General features: G+C 34.1%; 1 protein-coding gene across 1 annotated transcript in view; it reads right to left on the bottom strand.

The window, feature by feature from the left end:
- LOC149804757 (1-phosphatidylinositol 4,5-bisphosphate phosphodiesterase beta-4-like) overlaps positions 1–25473 on the bottom strand; it is a 342757-nt gene that overhangs the window by 52373 nt on the left and 264911 nt on the right. Inside the window, exons 23-28 of the mRNA XM_089944026.1 lie at positions 24757–24860; positions 18247–18349; positions 13054–13218; positions 9161–9260; positions 3839–3943; positions 2806–2982 (exon numbers count right to left, since the gene is read on the bottom strand). Coding sequence (XP_089800152.1) covers positions 2806–2982; positions 3839–3943; positions 9161–9260; positions 13054–13218; positions 18247–18349; positions 24757–24860 — 754 coding nt within the window. The remainder of the gene's footprint in view (positions 1–2805; positions 2983–3838; positions 3944–9160; positions 9261–13053; positions 13219–18246; positions 18350–24756; positions 24861–25473) is intronic.

Raw genomic sequence — 25473 nt, forward strand, 5'->3', positions numbered from 1 at the left:
TGCAGCAGGGAAGTGGCCTTATAATGAGGGTGGCCTTTCTAGAGGGGGATGACAAATGCAAATAGTAAATACATATGAAGAAAGTCACAAGTACATTTAATTCTAAAACATTTAATATTTTCATTAAAAAATCACATGTATGTTGTGAAATAAATGTAAAACAAACTGTTTCATCATTTTCAAAAGAATGTTATGAATAACCATTGATAAAGTTTTAAAAATGTCTTTATAATTATGTTACAGATCACATCATCTGTCACTTTGCTGGTAACAGCCTAAAAAAACAAACCAGTCTCGTCACAGTTAAAAATATCGTTTAGTCTTTTGTTCCAATCTTTGACAACTTATTATTAATATCAGCTGATTCTCCACTAAGGACAGAACACTTAATATTGTGTCACACTTGAAATATGTGCAACCATCCGTTACTTGCGGTGAAGTCGTCATATCCCAATTCAACTGACAAAATCGTTGCTTTTTCTTGTCATTCAAATCAGGATACAAACATCTCATGACTCAAACTTCCTTTCTCCATCCATTTCACCTTCCCACTTCTGCAGAATTAATATCTTTCATGATATTGTTTATCTGAGTCTTTCGGACATTAATTTTCAGCTAGGATCCTCGACCCCCCCCAACCTCTCGGTCAGTTGAATTACTTTCACTTTCTCTTTCTCTTCTAAACTGAGAATTTTTCTTTTCCTCGATGACATGTTGATCTTTTTGCAGTAAGTTATTCATGTTGCCAACTACAATACTGATAAAACAATTTTTTATGCATCTAAACAAATTGCTGTGTGTTTTTAAAGAAGTGATCTTGTCACGTGATTCATTATTCGCAGCCTGGTACCCTTTTGTTTTTATACATTTCTTTACACTAAGTGAGTGAAGCCAAAATGGCTTTGATATGTACCATTAACATCACGCAGATCTGACCTCGCAGCCATTAGGATTTGTAATTTTGACCATATTGTCAGTAGTAATAGCCACTGATTATCAAAGTGAACAAGCTCAACATCTTACTAAGGAAAGCCATAAAGGCTATCAAACCATTTTCCTGCTGACTTGTGTATTGTACATTGATGCTGCCACTTCTCAGCTGTTACTACTGTTCAATAATTGTAATCTTAATAATTATCAGAGTGACGAAACCGGACATCTTATGATAACACATCAGTAAGGCTAATTGGATTACATGTGCTTACACTTTTGTATGGATTAAAATTTGAGTCTTTCTCGGCTTTATGGAATAAATGTGGCTTCTCATGAGACATAAATGATATAATATTAACCTTAGTGGTACATGTAGTTTAGTCAACACTTCTTTCAGTACCGAAAACCTGACATCGGGAAACAGAAATCAGATTACTTAACACACTTTATGAATAAAATACTGGTTCTGGATACATATTAAAATAAAATGCGGCCGCTTGTGAGGGGTAAATTTTATATTATTGCACTAATATGCTGGCCGCTGGTCGCATTAGCCAGGTGGTCTTTCATGAGGGATACTTTTGAACACAAACTCGTTGGTGCCAATGGATTCTGGCCGTAAAGAGCGGGTGGCTGATGGTCAGGGGGCCGTTCAAGAGGGGGACTACTGCATTAGCATTCAGTACAAGGTATATAAAATAAATTGTAAAACACATGCAAAATCCTTTAAACATCAGGTCCAAATTTCTATTTAAAATACATTCCGTAAAAAAGTGCACAGATTTTTTCAGGAGGTACATAACCAAGGTATGCACCCTTTAGTAAGTATGAAAGCATCAGGAATGTGTGGCCTATAGGCAATCAGCACAACACTACCTCATTTACATCATTAGGGTACGCACTCTGGTTGAGGTTCACCCTTTAGTAAGTAGTGCATTTGCCGGCCTATAAGATGATGCTTCATCTTATACTCCAAATTGACTTGTATATGCATTATGTCATCCAAATAGCTTTATCATATATTTTGTATTTATAATAATTCTCCAAGAGCACAAAAAATAATGTATAAAAATATTTCATTTTGGGGGAATAGATCATGTATGAACAAATATAGGATCCCACACTGAGTATTTTAAACAATTACACGATCATTAGTGTTAAAAATTAACACAGATTAGATGTATTTGCGCTAAAGCAGCATGCACCAGTAATGTACGTTGTTTGTAATATACATTGTTTAAATTTAATTACATATATGTGCGTTAGAACTTACAAGTTGGAAGATGAATAACCAGGACAAAGACATATTCCATCAAAATTTTCTTCTTGTACCTAATGATCAAATAATCCGTATGCCCAACTGATAGAGAGAGAGATAGACAGACATGTCTTCATGATTGTAAATCTGTATTGTTCACTTACCTGATGACTGATTTTACTTGTTTCTATTATCAATTAATACCACTAGTTAAGCAATTCCTTCTAATGGTTGTTTCCACTTCCAAATCAACAATTCTGACCAGTCTCTCCACAGTGCAGTGGAGTTGCCAACAGCATGCCTGCCACAGCATGGTGGTAATTTGTGGATATTTATCCCTCCAATGTGGGGGAATATCAATGAGTATGTGTGATAAAGTCCCCCACCGTGAAACATGTGGAATAAAAAATCGTGAGCTGTATTCAACCTTTCATGCATAAGTTTAGTTAAATAGCCATGAATGAGATTCATTTAAAACAAATATTCACCAAATCTGAGCACGTCTTATAGTCAGTAAAAACTCAGTTCTGTCAAACATGTCCAGCATATAGAACAGATTCTGGAGGCATATATTTGCCACTTGACATACTGGATTCCCACAACAGTGCACTAACCTTTTTTCTCATCCTTCTCCTTCTTAGATGACTCTGGAGTCACAGGACCATTTTCCCTGTGCTTGTGGACAATTGGGACATCTATTATGTCATTCTCATCAATCCCAATCTTCATCATCTGTTTTGCTCGTTTCTCTGCCTGCGGAAGCTTGGGGTTGGATATAGCATCAACAAAATCTATCAATAAAAGAAAGGAAATATCAAGCAAGTTCCAACAGTAAAATAAGGTGAACAATTGTACAGATAAATCTCAAACATTTGCTTTTTAACATTTTACCAAGCTTTAGATTTCACACAGATGATGCAGAATTATTACTACAATAACAGACACACACAGATACTATGTTCGCGGCTGAAATACTAAATGCTAAAGTAAATTTTATTAAAAATGGAAACTAATTTCTGAGCAACTGATAACGGTTCTTCTGTTTTTGGTAATAAAAGTGAGATTTGAAACAGGATCAGCAACTTCTGTATGAACTTCAAAGGTATGCTGCTAAGATGCTGTTAAATTTATTAAGATTTTTCATTTTTAGTAATTGATCAGCATCTTTGTCAAAATAGAAAGACTTTGATGTTATAGCTGTCTCTTTAAGTCTGTTCTAAATTTTTCCAACAGTCTTGGACTCAGTCATTTGACCTTTCATATTACTAGCAGTAAAAGGAGTCTTACTTTGTAGCACACAGGCATCCATTCTAACATGACCTAATGTCAGAATGTTACTCTAATTCAGGGTACTTAATTTATCAAGTTTTGGTATAATGTGCACTATCATGCTTAAATTTATTACAAAAATGGTCATTACGTTGATCTCTCTTATTTGGACCCAATCTCCCTGATTGTGAATACTGATCTTCCTGATTTTGTCCCAGAAAACTTGGCATATATGGTTTATGCTTTTTGCAGTTGGACCAAATTTATATGCAAGTTCATACAGTAAACCCCAGATGGCCTCAAGTCTGTGATAAAGGTGCATTAGTTAATGAATCACCGCTCTTAGTTTCTGCTGACAAGTTCCTCATATGCACATACCTTGCAGATCCTCAGGAACATATGTCTTCAATATGATTCTACAAAACACTGTTGGTAAAGACAGAGGAAAGTTTCCTTCTGTTCTTAATGGTATGTGCCTATAGCCTGAAAAGGAAATATATAATCAGCTTATTTTTCTAATTGAGAAAACAAGTTTAAGACTGATAGATCATCCCCTATAGTGACCATAACTGTTATGATCCTTTAAAGATGAAATAACTAAAATGCAAGTGTGCCTTTTGACCTCATGAATGAGAAAGTTGAAGATCTTCAATTAAAAAAAATTGATAATTTGAAATAAAATCTGGAAAGGATGTGCTAGTTACCCAATTTTGGTGTACAGCAAACCTCTTTGACAAGATACTGTCGGTGCAAATCTGGCAGAAATAGGTTAAAAGGTATTCAATATGTGAGACTCTTTCATCCTAATCTGGACTTGCATTGCAAAATGGGGTGGCAATTTGTCAAAATTAAGTTTTAAAAATTGGAGTCTGGACATGTTTGTAAGCAATGTGTCATAAAGCCTGGAAATTACATTGCAACAACAAAGTTATGAGTGTTACACACCTCTATCACAAGATGCAAGTTTTGTGGCAACAGCTGAAAAGGTTTTGAAATTAGAGCCCACAGCACAAGTTTGATATAAATGGGTAAAGTAATACTGGGGTAAAAGCCAGGACAAGGAAGACAAATAAATAAATAAATAAATTAATCGATTGATGGATGGATGGATGGATGGAATGGAATGGATGGATGCATGGATGGATGGATGGATGGATGGACAAAGACAACACAATATATCCCAGCTTCTTAAAGTGTTTTGTGTTTAAAGTGTTTTGCAGAATGCAATAACTTACATTTGAAGGATATTATTAAGTCTTACCTTTGTGATTTGTAGATGAACAAAAAAAAAAACTACAATAGGAAAGTACTAACGTTTTGAATGTAATACACCAGTGTTGTTGTTGTGGGCGTAATGCCATTTTTCAGCACAGGATAGGCTATACATGGCTGCCATTGTAACTGGTGGAGGAAGAACCATCTACCCACAGGAACCTACTGGGAAGCTTACTGACATGCCAACATAGGCCAAGCCTGTGACTCAAACCACACAGACTGAGGTGAGATGGAAGTGATTGATGAAAATGAGTGCTTTTGACCACTTAACCACCTGAGTCCCCAATACACCAAAGTGAAAGTTACAGCTGGCTAATCACATCCAGTTAGGATCAATCACTGGTCTCCTTTTATCAATTAATAATCCTTTATCAAGTACAAAAAGGTATTCTTGGGAAAATGAATTATATTTACATTCATTTGGTTGTTCACAAAAATCATCACACTACATGATCCATTTACATGACAAGAGCTTGTCATCAATATTAATTACAAAATATTTTGTCTATATTATTAAATTGTAAATTTAATTGATTAAATATAGTTTGAGTAACACACAGTGCATCCTTCTCTGTCCCCTTTTTGGGCCCCTCTTTGTCTGCAATGGTTGATCTGCCAGACATGATGCCATTGCAGCCAGTATATGTTAATAAGCTAATAACTAAATTTAGATATGTTGTCATGTAGAACCAATCAGATGACTGAGCTGGATCACGTGATCAAACATTGTGTCAGTTAGAGGCATTAATTCAGCAACGGGGATGCCTGTAGAGATGTGTGCTTTTCAGTGTCAACGCTGCATTTAACTTAAAATTATTTGTGGAAAGAACCACCCTTCTCCCCTCCATCCACCAAGTCATTGATCTGGGGCATTACCTGCATAGCATACTGTTCCAGTTGTGTTCTTGGGCGCCATTGCCCAAGTTTGTACATTCACACTTTGCTTGAACCCCAAGTTTGTCAGTACTTGAATATACTCAACAACTAGGCCATATATACTTCATACACGCTTCCCATGGTGCATGTATGGAGTATCGGCTGATGTTTGTTATCATGGCAATCCTTGGGATCAGACTTATTGAGTTTCAGTTATCACTGTCCCCATATACCTTGTATCAGCCCCTTGCGACTCCACATACAGGTGTCGGACACTATTCACAACCCTACAAACTCCCCAGAGTGTTTCTTCCTGAGGTATTCCTATGGAACAAAGGGCCATTGCCAAGTTTCGTGCATTCACAACTTTGCTTTTGAACCCCAATTTGTGGCAGTACTTAAATGTACTCATCTACTGTGCCCATATATACTTCATACCCGCTTCCTACAGTGCATGTATGGAGTATCGGCTCATGTTTGTTATCATGGCATCCTCAGGATCCGACTTGTCGAGTTTTGGTTATCAATGTCCCTATATATCTTGTATCAGCCTCTTGCGGCTTCACATACAGGTGTCAGACACACTTCAGAACCCTACAAACTCCCACAAGTCTCTCTTCCTGAGGCATTTCTATAGAACAAACAATTCAGAGTTGGGCTGGTGCAGTGTGCTGTGACAGACTTGCCCCCGTTATGCCAAAGATTATTTTATATGTACAAGAACATATGTATTGTGTATCATTTAAATGGCAAACGAGAGATGGACAAACTGTCACAGTCATCTTTCCTCCACAGCAGAATTGCATAGACAATTATCTAAATGAGTGGCAATAACTAAACAAGCATTTTTCTTGCATTTAGTTTAAACAGATGCAAATGATTTTACTATAAGATACTGCCATGAATGGTCTAAAGCATACCCAGTTATCAGTTACTATTTTTATCCACATCTTTATCCCATCCACTATTGTCCCAACTTTATGTTAAGTAATATTACCCATCACAGAATTTGTATGTTCCCATCCAGTTCATTTTGCTGAATTCAGCAAGATGGTACTAAATTCAAAATAATATAATCAAAAAACATTGGAAGACGTAGACTTACAGTATGTTGAGATATTTCCTTCCATCTGCTGGGATGGTCTAGTCAGCCCCAGTCCCTAACCAGTTTTGTTACTATTGTAACTCAATCAGATGGAATTGTTCTTTTTGATTAATCTGTTCAACTTGTCAAAAATGCTCTCATGTATATTTACTACAGTTGTTTCAAAATATCTTTAAAATATTCTGTTTATTCCTATCTTTAATTACAATAATGTAATCTAGGTACTCCTATCAGTCGAAATTTACAATATATCATTTCTGCTGTGCTTATCTGAAGTCATATAGTCCAAATAGATGGTAAAATGACCAAAATAGTCTTATAAACCTTAAAGACCATACCTGTGATTCTACCGGTGGTAGTACATAAACATCGTTTAAAGGCTGTCAACCACATATACCATTTTATAGTTAAAATATACTTCATTTGAAACTTTAAAACATATATTTATATTTTTAAAACTTTAAAACATGTATATATTTTTAAAACTTTTTATAACAAAACCCAAACGCAGTATTTTTATGTGTTCTATCAACACATAAGAGAAACCAGCCAAGACTATTCCACTGGGAACCAGAAATATTCCACTAGTATAATGACCAATGTGAATGATTGATGTGGTAGAGCAACAGGGTTAGAATTGTTCAAGAACTGCTGACGTGTACACAAGCTGTTAATTGATAATCATATTGTTGAAATTTGGGGAGTTTAAGGCCAAATGCAAAAAAAATATTTGGAGGTGTTATAAATAATAAAGGAATAAAGGTGGTCATTATTTTTTCTTGATGAAAAAAAGCCAACCTTAGGAAGAGATGAGATAAGATGGAGAGACCGACCATATGATTTTGGCAAACAAACTAGAGCAGCTATTTTGATTTTTGCAATCTTTAATTGATTATTATTCTATTGTTCACCTCCAGCAACAAGAAAACTGAACCAGGATTTCTTTGGAAGCTAAGCATAGTTGACTTGTCATTACAACATTTTAATACTTATACAGAGAGGACATTCTTCAATCATCACAAAATACAAAGTAATTTAGAGGCAAGTGTAGACTAAATAACTATTGAAAGCCTGCTAGGTGTGAAGTTTAATAATCACAGTGGATGTCATCAGTGCTTGCCAGAACAATCTTGCAAAGGAAACTAAAAATGTTATTGGATATTATTTTCAAAAATCTGAATTGAACTGTAAGAAAAACAAATCTTCCTTTTACATTAATTTCCAATATAATGACTCATATTAGTTATTCTTGAAACATTGCCAACTGAATCAAAATCTGTATTATGTTCAAACCTGTTTTTATTATACTATGATGAGAACACATATTATGGCAAAAAGTGCACTTTTTTGTTTTCAATCTCCTTGAAGAACATAAAATTTATGCCTATAAAAAGTTACTGGTTTTGAAGGCAATCAAATGATCAAAATTTGTAAATGTACTGGTTTGAAATCCTGGTTCTGTCACATGTATGAAAGACCCTGCTTCACAACACAGAGATTATACCTGAATTTGCATTGTTATAGCTGTTCATGCAGTGTGTAATAGATTTTCAAAATAAAATATGAAGAAAAAGTGTAGGAATAGTAGGACCAATAGCAGGGGAATTTTGTGAAAAAGGAGGGAAAAATATAGAGTCTGAAAAAAAATGTAGGAAAATGAAAGCTGCTGGGAAGATATATGACAGGATCATTACATTTTGATGAAGCTACTGTTGCTACCAACAATGTTGTTAGAAGAAGATGTCTATATCTTTCCATTCAAAGTTGAGACAAAAGTATATTAAACTTTGCTTAATTTATATTTGTTATGTCTCAGCTGCACTTGCAACAACCACGGTTGCTGCCAAAAAAGTGTTACCTATATTTTGCTACACAAGTCGACTACCTTAACTCCCTTATTTTCTCAACTGCCTCTCCCTCTCTCACCTCGATCCATCAATGATTCAACCTCCACGAAGAAATCTGGGCCAACCTGATGCATACAGTTTATTCTCAAGGACAATTCATTCCCAGATAATTTGTCCTATTTCACATTTTGACAAATTACAAGTCTGTCAAAACAAATTTGGTACTTTTAATGTAATGCAGAATGAAAATGATTATAAAATAAATTTTTCAATGTAAAGAAATAATGGATTTTATATTTTTCCATTTTCTGCATTTTGTGAATAGGGATTTCAAAATTTTAAATAATAAACATACATGTATACATACATACATACATACATACATAACTGGTAATCAATCAAATACACAGCTCTATCTACATCTATCTATCTTTCCAGTCTGCCATCTCAAGTAAGCATACTTACACTTTTTTAGTCATAAGCTGCATACACAAATAGCTTGTTAAACAAGAACAATTTTCTGGGGATGAATTGTCCCTGGGGGTAATTCTGTCTGAATACCTTCATGAATATTAATGAATTTACGCGCATACATACCTGCTTGCAAACCATCAAGTGGCAATATCCTCTGTCCAATAAGCTTGCCAGTCTCTTCATATACAGCTATCCTGAGAACTGCCAGGTCAGGAAGAACAACCTAACAAAAACATTTTAAACAAATCTTTTAATAAATGTTGATCCATAAAATATCTGATACATGGGGCAAATGGTTGCACATATATTTCTCCAACTGTTTTACATATTCCACTATCTTATCCATTTTTCTTTATCTGGATATATCCTGAACAAAGAAAGCAACTATATATCAATTATAACATTCCATGGAAAATTACATGATCTTAAAGCACATTGTGATAGGTGCCAGGCATAAAAAAGACGTTTTATTTCTGCAAGATAATTATGACATCCTACTGTAGGAATTTTTTTTCCGTTTTCTGAATTTCTTTTTTAGGACATCTTAAAATCTGTAAGATGACGGTAATGAGATTTTATTAATATGAAAATCATAAAAAATACCAGGAAAGCATAACAAGTCTCACATGTATGCTATGGGAGATATATAATGCATGACCTGACCACAATGTGTACATCTTTTGACAGACTGACTTTAATGAACAAAACTAGTTGCTCTGATTAAATAAATAATCAGAAGAAAAACCCAAAACGTTCCCATACAATGTGGATGCCCCTGTTTAAATTGTGTAACTGAAGAAAGAATGTTTCAATATGTGACAGATAAGATGTCATTTAAGCAAGGCCTATAACTCTGTAAAACTATAATATACCATGAATAATTTTAATTTTCATTGCTATCAGTTTTTATGGTTTTACAAAAGATGAAATTTACAGGGGTCCTATTCATGGGCTTCATATTCATGGACTTGGGAAGGGGTCCTATTCATGGGCTTCATATTCATGGACTTGGGAAGGGGTCCTATTCATGGGCTTCATATTCATGGACTTGGGAAGGGGTCCTATTCATGGGCTTTATATTCATGGACTTGGGAAGGGGTCCTATTCATGGCTTCATATTCATGGACTTGGGAATGTTCATATTCGATCTATAGAAAGATAATGATTAACTGGGTCCTTTAGTGCAAAACTGTACAATGCCTAAACTGTCAAAAAGAGAAAAAACCACAAGTCTGTGTGTTTATGAACGTATGTGTCCATGTATGTATGTGTACATGTACATAAAAGGTATGAATGAAGGTATTATTATTATTATTCTGTGTATATCATAGAATAGCAGAATATGGTACATGTATAGTATTTGGCTACAACTGGGGCAAAGGTATTACATTGTTTCATGTTTAATACTTATTTTTGAAGAAAAAAATGCAATGAATGAACCTTTTTATTCACATTTTCAATTTGAACATAAATTGATTCAACAGCTAAATACACTTGGTATTATGATTGGGAGAGTGTTTAACCAGTAACATAGTTTTGTAATCGTTACCGCTAATACTTCAACCTAAGTCAGTGGTTATCTGGGTAATCATTACAGGCATATTTTTTTTTACCCTATATGCAAGTCATTCAAGGAACTTACCCTAGAACAAAAGCTAATACTTAAAACCCATCTTTAAACCAAAATGCCCTTTAACCTTTTGCCACAAATTAAAAGACTCCTTTTTTACCTAAAGGATGATAGCTTGTGAAATGTTGGAATATTTACCTTTTTCAATTTGATATTTTTACACTGCTGGAGGTCCATGCAATCCAGTATCATTAACAAATGTATAGGTTGCTGTGTATTTTCTTGTGCTACTCTAAGTTTATAATGTGTGAAGAAAATTGAAAAGTATGTAAAAAAACGTACCTTAGACTAACTGTCCATAAAATAATAGTATTTAAAAATTCATAAATTTTGTATAGGCTGAAAATCAAAGATTTGTGTTATAAAATACATAAATATAATGTATGTTGCGATTTTTTTCAGCATAACACAATTATTGAAATTGCATAAGTTGCCCATAACAGAAATCCTGAGTGACCAATTTACAGCAGGTCACATATCACTAAAGATCAAAAGATTTTTCCCAAGGTCTCATACTTCTGGATGACTTTTTATTTTTTTCCACATCAGGGTTATTAAAACTGCATGAGACTATTTTCTCTTTCATTATTTAATGATACACATCATTTTTAGAACAGTCTCTGCCAGAGTTCATAATGCTATGACAAACGGAGGTAAAAAGTGACACAATAACAATGACATCAAAATGTAATGTTGATTTTACAAATGCAGACTATCTCATGTTTCAAGCCCTTTAAAAAATTTGGTCAAGTATGTGGTCCTTAACTAAAATGATTATGCAAAAAGCAGATTTCTTTTTAAAGTCTGTGATCTTAATCTTTGACTTTTTGACCTCAAAATTAGCAGTTTTTTTAAAAACTCAAAGTGTTGAGCCATCTGCAAACTTAGGTAAATGTGCAAGGTTAAATGTAATAATTTTGTGCAGCAATCATGTTTCATTTTTCAGCCAAAGTGATCTTGACTTATGACCTTCTGACCCAAAAATCAAAAGGCTTACGCCAAATGCAAACCATCCACAAAGTTTAGTCCACGTGTGCAATGTTATATTGAAGATATTGTGTGGAAACATCTTGACCTCAGCCCTATTGAATTCAAATTCAATACTTTTACTTCCTCCAAGTGCAAGCCATCCACAAAATTTTGTCCATATCTGTCATGTATAACTAATGTCATTATGCAAAAAACATATTCTTTTAGTCACTGAACTTGACCTTTGACCTGTTGACCCCCCAAAAATTAGGTTAACTCCTACCTCAAGTTTAAGTCATCCACACAGTTTGGTGAAGGCAGACTGTAAAACAAGTTTTTGTTCAGAAACAAAATCAGAAAGCATACTAAAGAAAAACATAGATGAATAGACATTTGGCAGGCATATATAAAACTGAACTTGCCCATCTTTTTCTTTATACCAAATTTTAATTTCCATACTTAAGTCCTTAAATGGTTATAAAGTGGACATGAAATTGGTGACAAACAGATGGATGTTGCAGAAAATAACAGGAAAAAATGGACAGACACAAGTAGCGCAGAACAAGTTATTAGTTTTAGCCTGTGTACATGCCTAAATGTAAAATCTACCTGCTGTACTCAGACTGTCCATAAAAATAAAAACATTTCAACAAGTACAGAGCAAATCTAAAATTATTAAACCCAACTTGAGTTAAATTATAAATACATACCTATGCATGTGCATTTTAAAAGTTTTCAATTTCAAAAGGTCCATGGGCTGATGATTCATGTAGTAATTGTAGAAGAAAAGCAACACATCCTAAAACAACCAGTTATATTGGTTACATACATTTCTGGAATAGGGGTTCTCTAGAACAATGTGTCTCACTATCTTATATATTGAACCCTGCTATAATGTCTCACTATGGGGAGCCCTGTTATAATGTGCTTCATCATAACACAAGTTTGGATATATCCTATCTCTGATGTTTTGATCCTGTAAATATCCCTTATTTACTGACACTACTCAAAATATTAGCTAACAAATAAAATAATTCACAAAAATTTGAGAAATCTTACAGATCACAATTAAGATTATGCTGCAATGGTTAATCTTCATTGAGCTATCTTAATCCAGATATATCAATTGACGGGTAGCAAAATTATTTTATACAACTGACTGGCATTTTATCTATCCACTTTACAACTCCATACTCATACATAAATTCATTAAATTTCGATCATTATTGATTTACTACACTATGGTACAAAACACAGTTGGCAGTGGTTCCTGTATTCACTATATACCAAAATCCTGTTTTTATAAAGCCAACTCATAAAACTGCTAAAATACATATATTTTGATGAAGACATCAAATTGTGCTATATCTGAGGTGATTTTGACATAGCATGCAATGTCAATGTGCAAAATATTCACCTTTCTAAACACAAACGATTCTTCATTGTAGACTGGATTGAGACCATTTGCTGGAACCACTTTGGTGCGGAATTCTTTCCTAATAGTATCAGTAGGTAAACCATACATGTCCACCTCCACATAGGTTCCGATCTTCTTGTCGGAAAGAAACTGACCTGAGATCACCTACAGAGAAAAAACAATCAGATCTGGTGTGAAAAGAAATATAGATTTTTTGAGCATCAGAAAAAAAAATTACAAATCAGTCATAAATTTATAGAAATCTAAGTTTTCTCAAACTCCTTAACTCATTTGGTCCCAGAGATTTTTGTTATTTTTGCCTGAAATGGGAGTTAATTCTAATTATGTCCAAGAGTTTTTCGGTTAGACTTATGCCTAGTTGTACTAGAAACATTATTTATTGGCTATTTGACTCGCGCAAGTGCTGAAAGGTAAAAGTTGGAGTTCTTTGTTTTTTGTTTTTTATTTTTTTAATTTTTTATTTTTGCTTATTGGACCCAACAATTTCGTCTATAACCACTTCTTAATTCCAATCCCCAACTTATCCTACTTTTTGCAAATGTTCACTTGTCTGTGTGCAGTTCAGACTAGTCTGCCTTAGGTCACAGGCTAAAAGGTCTAAAATCCAGACACAAAATCTGATTCCAACAACTGGCTAATTTTTGGCATAAAAAATCAGTCTAAAAATTCTCTCTGCATTTTGTAATGAGAGTAGAAAGTCCAAATTATTTAGTATCATCTGTCTGCTTTTTTTGTAATATCGCCCACTTTGGTGTTTCTTAAATTACCATGAAGCTACAGAGCTTGGAAGTAGGGTACAGCCTCATCACATACTGGCAGGATTGAGGCTGAATGAGTTAATAAGGTTTTTGGAAATTTCTTAGAAATGGTTAAGGAATGGCTATTTTTGGAATTTATGTGCAATGTTGATGCAAAAATGATCAACAGATAAGGAATATTCAGATTCACCAAATTCACCCATTAAGCCGTGTTTGTTCATTTACAAATTTTAAAGAATTTTGACTTTTATGATAGTTAACTGCACAAATTATTCTGCAATGATGACTCTAAAGGATGAAGTCATAAAAAACCCTCAGATAATCACATGACATGAATTATGGTCTTCCCAAAGGGAGATTCAAGCAAGGTCAAGGGGGTGGAGGGAATGAGAGCCATAACACTGGGCAGATAAGATAACGTGCAAATAAATAGGTTTCAGTGATTTCTAAGACTGCGAAGTTTACCAAAGTATATAACTGTGCACACAGTGTGTGTGTGTGTGTGTGTGTGTGTGTGATTTAGATTTTTAAAATAGCTTCAAAAAATTTTCAGTCATTTTGCTATGATGTCTGCAGTGTGACAGTTTATAGTGATGTTTAGCACTGGGGCATCATGCTGCAGACATGTAGCATGATGTCCCACCCAGTCACATTATCCTGACACCAGGCTGACCAGTCCTAACACTAACCTCTTAATGATGAGCGCCAAGCAAGGCAGCTGTTAGTACCATTTTTAAAAGTCTTTGGTATGACTTGGCCAAGGTTCGAACATGCAACCTCCTGCATCCAAGTTGGACGCTCTACCACTAGGCCACTGGAGCGGTCTGTGCACACAGTATACATTAATCAAAATAATCTATTTTTAGAAACATTTAGTTACATGGCACTGCAAATTCCGATAAACTTCAGTAATCAACAGTGCTTGTTTATTGTGTTAAAATTAAGGATTTGCTTCTGAAGAAATGTTTCATTACTTTTAAATTTTTATTTAATGTCACATATCATTTTTAGATTATAGTTGATACATTTTTAATTTCACAAGAAAGTTGATACACAACACGAGTGAGTTGTGCACTTTGTATATAGAAAACCATTATAATCATTAAATATAGTAAATATTGCACATCAATACTAATTTCCTGCTCGACTACCACGAACCCCAAATCATCCAGGTTTAAAAAGAACCTTTTTTAATCAGTATTAATAATAATTATGGCTGCCAAGAACACATTTCTAGTTGCTTCTTTGATCGTAAGTGTAGAATGGTGGGTGTTACAATTCTGAAAATATTGACACAGAAAATTCACAGAATTATACAACTATGCTAACATCAACTTTTAAATATTTTATTTTGAGACCGCTCTGGTGGCCTAGTGGTTAGAGCGTCCACCCTGGATGCGGGAGGTTGTGGGTTTGATCTCTGGCTGAGTCATAAAAAAGACTTACAAAAATGGAGCTAACAGCATTAAGAGATTAGTGTTAGAACTGGTCATCCTGGTCTCAGGATAATGTGACTGGGTGGGACATCATGTTACATGCCTGTGACATGAGGCCCCAGTGCTAGGCTTCACTATAAACTGCCACAATGCAGACATTGTAGCAATATGACTAAAACATTTGTAAAGTTACGTTTAAAATTATCTAAATCACAAATCACATTTTTTTCATTAAAAAGGGGATAAAGAAACGACATAAATTAATTTCATATTGGTCTCAAAATAGCTTATTCAACAACAACAATGATCACAGTACATAGAAATAAAATATAGAGAGGTATATATACAACACAACACTTAAGTTTCATTTTATGTGTCTGGTTTTAGATTTACGAAATAAAGTGCATACAAAATAATAAAATGTCAAACAGAATATAATTTTAAACAATCCAATTAGGGAAGCTTGAGAACTGAAAAAGACACAGGACTTGTTTGTGCAATCAAGAGATACTGTTTCGGCAGCAGACATAACATAATTTGTTCAGTAAATCTAAATTTTGCTGAAAGGTGAAAGATTAAAGTAATGATTTTCTATCTGTCACAGATGCTAAAGGGCACATATTACCTGGTAAATATTTAAACAGAGTGAGGCATTTACAATATCCACCCATTATAAAGCTTCATTTTATAAAATTATTGTTGATGGTTATTTCAAGATACATGTATCATTATTATGTCCTATTTATTCAGGCTTTACTTCACAGAATTTACAATACTTTTTACCTATACAAGCCTGCTTTCTGTGAAATGTAATTTTTAAAAAATATATTGCATGTTTACTCAAATATATGTTTCAAGGCATCCAATCATGCTCTTTTTGTCATCATTTTCAATGACTGGACAAATTAACAAAATTAGAGCACACTTACAAAATGAATGCATTTCATATGGCTATTATATTACCAAAATATGTTCCACACCTATTTGGCTGTCAAGATTTCAGAGACATATCTTCCTACTACCAGTGACATCTCCAGTCAAGATATTCTTCATTTCAATTAATGTCATCTGATTGAAAATTATTTACTGATGTTTATCCATGTGTCAATATTGATAATATTCATCCTTTTTATTATTTTCTCATAATAAAATAGTCATCGATTCCCAAAAAGCAAAATATCTTGTATGCCAGATTAATCATAAAATAACTACATGTGTTAATTTTCTTCTTAATCCACAAAATGACACTTTGAAATCAACAATGACTATGCCATCTTTGTTCCTTTCATTACTTCTGGGTAGTGTGATTCAGAAATTAATCTTCAGAACTATTTTATGGTTCATGAATACACTTTCTAAACTGATTTTTGTATACAGCTGAGCAGTTAATATTGTTAATAATCCTTAAGTTTGAATTTGACACTAAGTACTAAAATAAGATACAGAGGGATGTTCCTACTATATTTGTCTCTAATGACCTCCCCTCTGACCATTGTAGCATCCCCTACACATTGGCCAGATAAAACATACTTAAAACTGTGCTACAATTTATTATTCATATACACAGGTATTACTGTTTTATTCAATATAAAATACTTGAATGAGTGGCAGTTTGTTGATTATTTCTAAAAGGACATCCTAAACATTGTGACCAAAAGTCATTTCTTCGGCTGAAAAAATAGCTTATACCAGTACTGTATTACCTTTTGTTTAACCAAATAATACTTGTACCAATATGCCCTTTTTGTTATGTTTGAAAAATTACCCCTTTGTCCAAAAATGTGCCATCATTGTGATAGATGACTATCGCATACCCACTTGAAATCTGATTTTCACACAAGTTTATATTTTTAAGACTTAAGACACACACACACACTGGGTATACTGAAACTAATATCAGATCTCAAAATGCAATTATTTATTTCAGCAACTGATGCCAAGTTCTTTTTCTTTCTTTTGACAACTGTCTATTGCAAAGGGATGGGGGGGGGGCATATTTTTATCCAAAAGTCGAAAGAGTACACACATTTTACAAATATTTTTTTATTATGATCACCGAATATAAAAAGCATTTGCTTCCCAAAAACTACTAATATTGATGTTACAATTTAAAACTTGGTTTATAATCTGCTTTCTTATATCTTGAGCTTTTGATAATTAATATTACCATTAAATGAAAATATTAAATGGTTTGAAGTTATATTTAGCTTTCTTACTACTTAAACGTATGTATAAATACATATACTTCTCACAAACTTGGTAATTTTGAATATGTTAATAATGCAGTAATTACACTAGTGTCACTGCAACCCAGTTTTGGTGCCTGGCAAGTTTCCATCCTAAGATGCATCTTCAATATAAGTTTAGCAGCAACTGATGAAAAAGGTACTGGAATTGGATTTATTTTATTAAATTTTTTAATAAATACTGAAAAGTAGGTTATAGCAACCTACTTTTGCTGCATGGCATATCAATATCCTAAGATGTACCTACAATAAAAGGTCAGATGAAGTGATGTAGGTAATTAGCCGAGTACAGAGTTTTATAACACATTAGCATAATCCTGGCTACATAGTGCAGAGGTGTGACATAAAATGCACTAAAACAGGCATACAAAACAAAGATAAAGACAAAATAGAGTAAAATCCTTAAAACTAGACTCCTCTGAAAAGTCCTTGACTGGAACATAATTATATGATGTATCCCAGACAAAAAAGGTTGGCTCCATAAGTTGCCTTTTACAACATGCAGAAATGGAAATCAGACATATCCTAAATCTTCCAGCCCACAGGGAAGTATAGACCAAAAATAAAAGAATGATGGACGGACAAATTGAATCCCATATGAAACTCGCTTCTAAAATAAATGACTTTTAAGCATGCTGAAGATACTGTGTATTCAGTTTATAACATTTTTATCATTTTAATTTGGATATCTGAGCATAGTTTTAATATTGCGATTCTAAGGTATTTCTTTACCTGTACAGAGCAGTGAGCTGCAATCACACCACTGATAGGACTCTCCGAGAACGGGTCAAAGGTTCTATCTGGCCTCCTCATGAAGTCGGGTTTTAATAAATACCTGAAACAAGATTACCAAGAGTATATTATACATCTGTGCTGTGTTTAACAGTTCTCTATGTTGGCACTAAAGGGATATTGTTAACTCTATAGAGCCTTGATCAAAAGGTCTCAATAACCTTGACCTTGTTGCAGTCGTGAACAAAACTTACTGTGCAGAAACTATTTTCTTATTGAACTTTCCTTGACCTTTGACATTTTAGCTCCCCAAATCTCAGGTTTCTTTCTAACCTTAAGTACAAGTCATCCACTGTGTCCAAAAAATATTATATAAATGACGCTTTTGTTCAAAGTCTTTAGACCCCAAAATCAATAGGTTTCTTTCTCACCCAAACTATCAGCCATCCTCAAACTCTGGTAAAGAACATGGTTGAGAACTGAAATTTTTGTGGGAAAAACTATTTTTCAATATTAGTCACAGTAACCATGACCATTTGGCCAAAATCAGTAGGCTTCTTCCTTACTTCAAGTGCAAGCCATCCACAAGGTTTAGTCCAGGTCTATGATGCAGAACTAATGTCATCACACCAAAACCATTTTTCTTCTCAAAGTCAGTCATACTAATCTTCGACCGTTTGAACTCCAAATCAATTGGGGTTTTCTTGCTAGCCATTCACAAAGTTTGGTAAATGTATATGGCTTATAATTAAAGTTATAAAGAACAAATAAAAAAGGGAACATGGATGGACATATGACAATATATATATATTGTGCAATTTGGCAGGTGTAAAAAAAGGATCAAAGATTTAACAAATTGGTATGCTAAATAGTTAACAAGAGGTCCAAATTTACTGGACCTTTGACTTACATAATTCACCAGTTGACCATTTCATTAACCAGACTTGTAAAGAACTGTGTTGTAAGAACACAACCTATGTAAGCTGAACAATCACCCAAACTTTATTGCTGGTTGATTTGTCCATTTTTTTTAAAATCCTGGAAACAACATTAATTCTAAAGATAAAGTCATAATTATTATTCAGTCTCTTGCTCATAATCGAAGTTAAAGATCCAGAGATTGCATTGTTTGTTTCATGATCACAATGAATATCATCAGTGGACACCAGGCGGTAAACTTGTGAAGGAAAGAAAAAATGCTTTTCGATTTTATACAAAATCTCTGTAGTTGACTATGAAATAGATATACAAGTTTCCAATTTCATTTACTTGACGATACTATAACTCGTACTGTTAGTGTAACATTGCCAACAGATTCAGGCACATGTTCAAAAATTAATAATTAGAACAGAATACACAATATGTCAAAACTACACTTGTTTTATTTTCAATCCTCTTAAATTTCAATTTATGATGTCAAATAAACCCTACTGATTTTGAAGCCAATCTACTGATCCAAATTGTGTGAAATCTACTGCTCTGTTATTCTGGTTCTGTCATATGTACAGTATATATCATTGTGTAATGAAGCCACTTTATACTAAAGTATACAAAACAGTACTCCCTTATTATAATGCTATCCATGGGAGCCACTGAGTACAATGCATTATACTGAGACCACATTATAATGAAGTTCATGATGCACATAATTTTACTAATAAAATGGGATCCATGACCATACCCACCTTATAACAGGAAGTGTACTAAAATGAAGGGTATTATAGTGAGGGACTGTTAACACATTCTTACTCAGATTCTCCACTGTATTCCAGGAAGTGTTAACACTCTGTTACCAGGGCTCAGAAAAAATTCTTCCAAGTGATTTGCAACAGTTACTAATCCCTGTCCTCATGATGCTTAGTACAGTACACTTCTTCACTACACTGATTTTTTCCCCGTAAGAAACAAAGGTAACTGATGCAAGTTTGATACTTAAAAACATGCTCTTATATTCCTTAGATAAAGATATACCAAGAGAAAAGGTTTATAACTTGATTAATTGATGCTGCAAACATTCTCTCTTGAATATTTAGTGATATTTTCATTTACAATAAAACATTTTAGTAATCTAGATGACATAATTTTCCTTCTGAATGAGCTATCACATAGCTTTATGAGATAGTTATGGCAGAAGAGACAGACTGTAAAAATATTATGATTTTCAGCTAGTCAGGCATTGTAACAATTGCTTCAGTTCAACAGTGTTTTCAAGACTGTACAGCTTTATAAATAGATTTTCACAACAAAGTAAAGATACCATTATATATTTATACAAGTATGTAATTAGTTTTCAAAATAAAATTTTCAGTAACTTGCATCTGACAAAAAAGAAGAATTCCAACCATCTCAATTTTCCACAAACTTTTTCTCATACTAAATAATCTGGTCAAACCTCTACTAGAGTGCTATTCAGAAATGCCATAAATCGAAGATTACTGATTGGCCAAATGAAATGGAACAATTCTAGGTCACTGCCCCAACTACATTTAACCAATCAGCTGTTGTCTAGATACCATATGCTCTATAAATAGATTACAACAGCATGGAAGTTGTGGAAATTAGCTGAGACAATTAAAATGTTAATTGTGAATGGAAGTTAGCAACATTTCTCTTGTGAAAAGTCATTGCATGCTAAAAGAAATATCCACTGTCATTCAATCTGGGACATAATTTCAATCATATTATTGATGATTAATAAGGGTATCAACTGTAGCATTTAAAAATGAAACTATTCAAAACTTGCTTCTCCAAAATTGCACTCCAACTTAAATTTGCATATATATTACTATGGTATGCATTGTGTTTATCTCTAATTTTTATATTCAATATGAGGTATTGTTATCTACATTTAAAATATTACATTAAATATTACTTGCTGAAAAGTGGAATGCACATCAATTCTATTTACCCATGGGTGTTTACTATATAATAGTACACCGCTCCCTTGATAACTTGCGCCCGGATAACTCGTGATCCTGCTTATAACGCGGTGTCTGTCTTGGCTCCCGATTTTTTCCAGAGAAAATGTATTTAAAATATCTTTAAAATATGCTGAACATGAAAAAATTACGATAAGAATTGATAAATTAAACCTTGATACATTGCTCGTTTTATCATCGAAAATGGTGATTAATGCCCGTAAAAATATAATCCATATTTTGAAATTGGCAAGTTCTAAATAAGAATTAATTTCAGAGATCTTGAAGGAAAATGTGTTGATCAGTTAACTGTGCTGATATTTACAATGACAGAATTCAGTGACTGAAAGACTCTTTGATGTACATACTTGTTGCCATTTTATAAGAGTACATTAAAAAAAAAGAACATGATGCAATAGCTAGGTGGCTAGTTCAAAGGCTTTGACTGGCGGCTGGGTGAGAAAATGTACTGATATTTAGTGATTCAATTCAGAGGCAGAAAGACCCAGTTTTAAAATCCTAGCGAGACCTCTGTTTAAAGATATCATATATGATGTAAGTTTTTATGATAAATATTTGTCAGTATACTGTAAATAAACAGTCTGGTGAAATAGCGATCAATGAAAACTTCTGGTAAATGCTAACAGGTGGCAACAGAGAATGAAATAAACACCAATTAAACGTCTTCCTGTGTGAAAGTCACATTCTAATCCTTTAATTTTGTTTCAGTGTAAACATTATAATCACAACATATTCTGTTCATTGAAAACATGAAAAGAGTCAATCGACCGTCACATCGAAACCCGTGAGTACTTCTGTGAGAACCTAATTACATGCTGGCTTTGTTTTGATCAACAACTTAGGGAAGTGTTTGTTGCATTAAAAAAAAAAAAAATCGATTACAGACCTGAGGTGCTGGATTAAGGGTCTTGGAGCTGCCTTTGACGTAAAGCAAAACAGTAACTGAGACAGCGACAATGATAGTGACTTAGAAGGTTTCAGTGAAACTGATGTCAATAATGACGATGCTGTTTGGGAGAAATTCGTACAGACTCATGGTCCTGAGATGGACGTTTCTCTTGATGATATGGAGGAGTGGATCTGTGCTGAGAGTGACTGCCCCACAGCCTAATACATGTCAGATGAAACAATAATTAATTGTATAACGAACAAATTTGCAGCAGAAGACGATTCTAACTCGAGTAACACAAGTGTTGAAAGTGATGCAGATGCAGCTGTTGCACCCCCACCCTCATGCCATAAGGTGGCTGGAGATCCAAAATGTTGACTACGTAAAGCTCATGCAGTTGAGAAATCTGAGGGATTTTGCTCAGCGCCAGAGAAACCAAGGAGTAACACACACAAAAAAATTAACTGATTTTTTCAAAAAGTGAATTGATATTTGTCAAGCGTGGCATAAACGGCAAGTATTAACTTGTTCTAATTTACGTTGTTTTAAATTTGTAGACCAATTAAATATGTTAGTACTGATTAACCCTTGTTTTTTTGTTTTCCATTTTATTTCTAACGCATTCAAATCTATATATCTATCGTTCGATCGACACTGTTCTCGAAAAGAGTCGATCTTTTGTATATAAAAAACGTCTAATTTGGATCAAACAATAAAACTAGAATGTATCCAATTCAACATAAAAATTAGTGATGTAGTATACAATGTGTGAAGTGGTACACGTTAAGCGAACGGAAACCACGTGGAATAATGTTTTCGATGATCGCCTCAATATACTGTAATTTATCCTGAAATTAATGTTGCCCTAGGAGGAAATAATAAAGTACACCGTTATGAAGAGATATTTATTCACAGTTAATCTCAGCACGATTATAAAGTGAGTATTCAACAGTATAATCTGCCTACCCCCCCCCCTTATTTTCCTTTATGTCGTCAATCACTTTACTGGTTTTGGGCTTATTTTATAGGTCCCTCGATAACTCGCGCCTCACTTATAGTACGGTCGATGTTTCTGGACCCCGATGTGCGCGAGTTATCGAGGGAGTGGTGTAGTTACATTACGTCCATTTTTGTGTAACCCTGAACAATTCATATCTGTATTATATTTTGTGTTTTCACTGTACACTGTGTTTGATGCAATAAAATTTCTGTTTCGAACTCCATTTGCCTTTCTTGTACTCCAGGTATAATTCACAAGTCATACTTCTTTATTTATTTGCCAGCGCCAAGCCCTTAGCTTGTAATGGCAGCACTCTGTTTTCCCAACCCTCTGATCATTTCATTGTTTCAATTTATTTTCGAAATTCCTGTGAATACCAGTAGATTCTTTCACTGTGTTATCAAATAAATGTTCTGTGTACCTACTTTATTGTAACATGCAAGATGGGGAGTGGCAAATTCAACTCAATTTGCTTTGTGTCTGTATGTTTTGGGACATATGGTCTGGGTAACAAATAGTTTAGCTATAACTCGAGGGACAGGAAAACAATCATTTATTTTATCAATATGGTATTCCATATAAGGTATAGCCTGACCAGATGAAAAATCATACATATTTTGACATTCTTTGTCTCTCAACTTCTTAGAGGTCTGACTGGAATTTTTATCCTCATCAAAATGATGCCTAAATTACTGAAAAGTGTCACTGTAAATGCAAACATCATTAAGAAATCATAGTCAGAGTCTGAGCATAATAAATTCATAATATTTACCCATTTTAGTGCCAAGCTTACATCAGATACCCGTGTAAAAGAAAGTTTCCATTGCAACATTTTCTAGATCGACAACCAGTTGACAGATTTGGCACATGTTATTTATAAGTGATGTACACTACATTTTAATTGAGGATGAATTTTTGCACTTGTTAAGAGTAGAAAATGCACTAAATTATTCTAAAAGTGCAAATCTGCCATTATTTTGGCCCTGGGTTGAGTATGTAGTCAAGTTTCTCATGGCCCTGCAAGTTTTTAACTAGTCAAGATGAGTGGACAAGAAGTATTAATCCATTTTTACCCCCAATTTATATCACATTCGTCAAGAAGTGTTGCCACATTCTTATTAACAATTTCCCCTGTATTCTTCAAGAAATATTCTTACTCACAATTTCCCCTGTTCTTTGAGAAGTGTTAACACATTCTTACCCACAATTTCCCCTGTATTCTTCAAGACACATTCTTATTCACAATTTCCCCTGTATTCTTCAAGACATATTCTTACTCACAATTTCCCCTGTATTCTTCAAGACACATTCTTACTCACAATTTCCCCTGTATTCTTCAAGACACATTCTTACCCACAATTTCCCCTGTATTCTTCAAGACACATTCTTACTCACAATTTCCCCTGTATTCTTCAAGACACATTCTTACCCACAATTTCCCCTGTATTCTTCAAGACATATTCTTACTCACAACTTCCCCTATTCTTTGAAGTGTTAACACATTCTTACCCACAATTTCCCCTGTATTCTTCAAGACATATTCTTACTCACAACTTCCCCTATTCTTTGAAGTGTTAACACATTCTTACCCACAATTTCCCCTGTATTCTTCAAGACATATTCTTACTCATATTCTTACTCACAATTTCCCCTGTTCTTTGAAAGTGTTAACACATTCTTACCCACAATTTCCATTGTATTCAAATTTTCCCTGATTAAGTTGCATTGCTAAATCTGGTGTCTGGAAGTTCAAGGCCACCATCTGACAACCTGCATTCCAGAATATCTGTGAAAAATAGAAAAAACAAACCATCTATTGCAATTCTCCAATGATGAGTCCATGCTTAGTGATAACACATCTCACATTTTCATAAAACTGTGGCCAATTTTTCTTTTAGCACATTGAACCATAGTGATGACTATGTGGTTTGGGGTGGCAGCCATCCTTATGGGCAATGACATAACTACAATATATCATAGACCTATATGTAAGGCCTTGGCAGAAAAACTAAAGACTAAGCTTTAAAATGGTATCAAACAATGTTTATTTTCAATGTCATTTACCAACTTTCATAAGGGGGTCCCGAGTGGCCGAGTGGTCTAAAGCGCTCACTGTTACAGATCACTGCTATCTCACCCCTCTGTCTGCATGGGTTCAAGTCTCAGGCTTGGCCAATGTGAATGTGTGAGAAAGCTTGCTGGTTATGGGTTGGTGGCTTTTCTGGGGTTTTCCTGGGTTCTTCCTCCACCATTTATTCTGGCCACCATGTATAGCCTATCTTGTGCTGAAAAATGGCGTTAAACCCTTATACAACAACAACAACTAACTTTCAGTTGCACAAGCAATAATTTTGTGACCTGATGTTTCAAAGTTTTAAAAAAAAAATAATTGCAAATGC

This window comes from Sinohyriopsis cumingii, chromosome 2 (genome assembly GCF_028554795.1).
Source record: "Sinohyriopsis cumingii isolate HCF-2022 chromosome 2, ASM2855479v2, whole genome shotgun sequence".
NCBI classification, from domain to species: Eukaryota; Metazoa; Mollusca; class Bivalvia; order Unionida; family Unionidae; genus Sinohyriopsis; species Sinohyriopsis cumingii.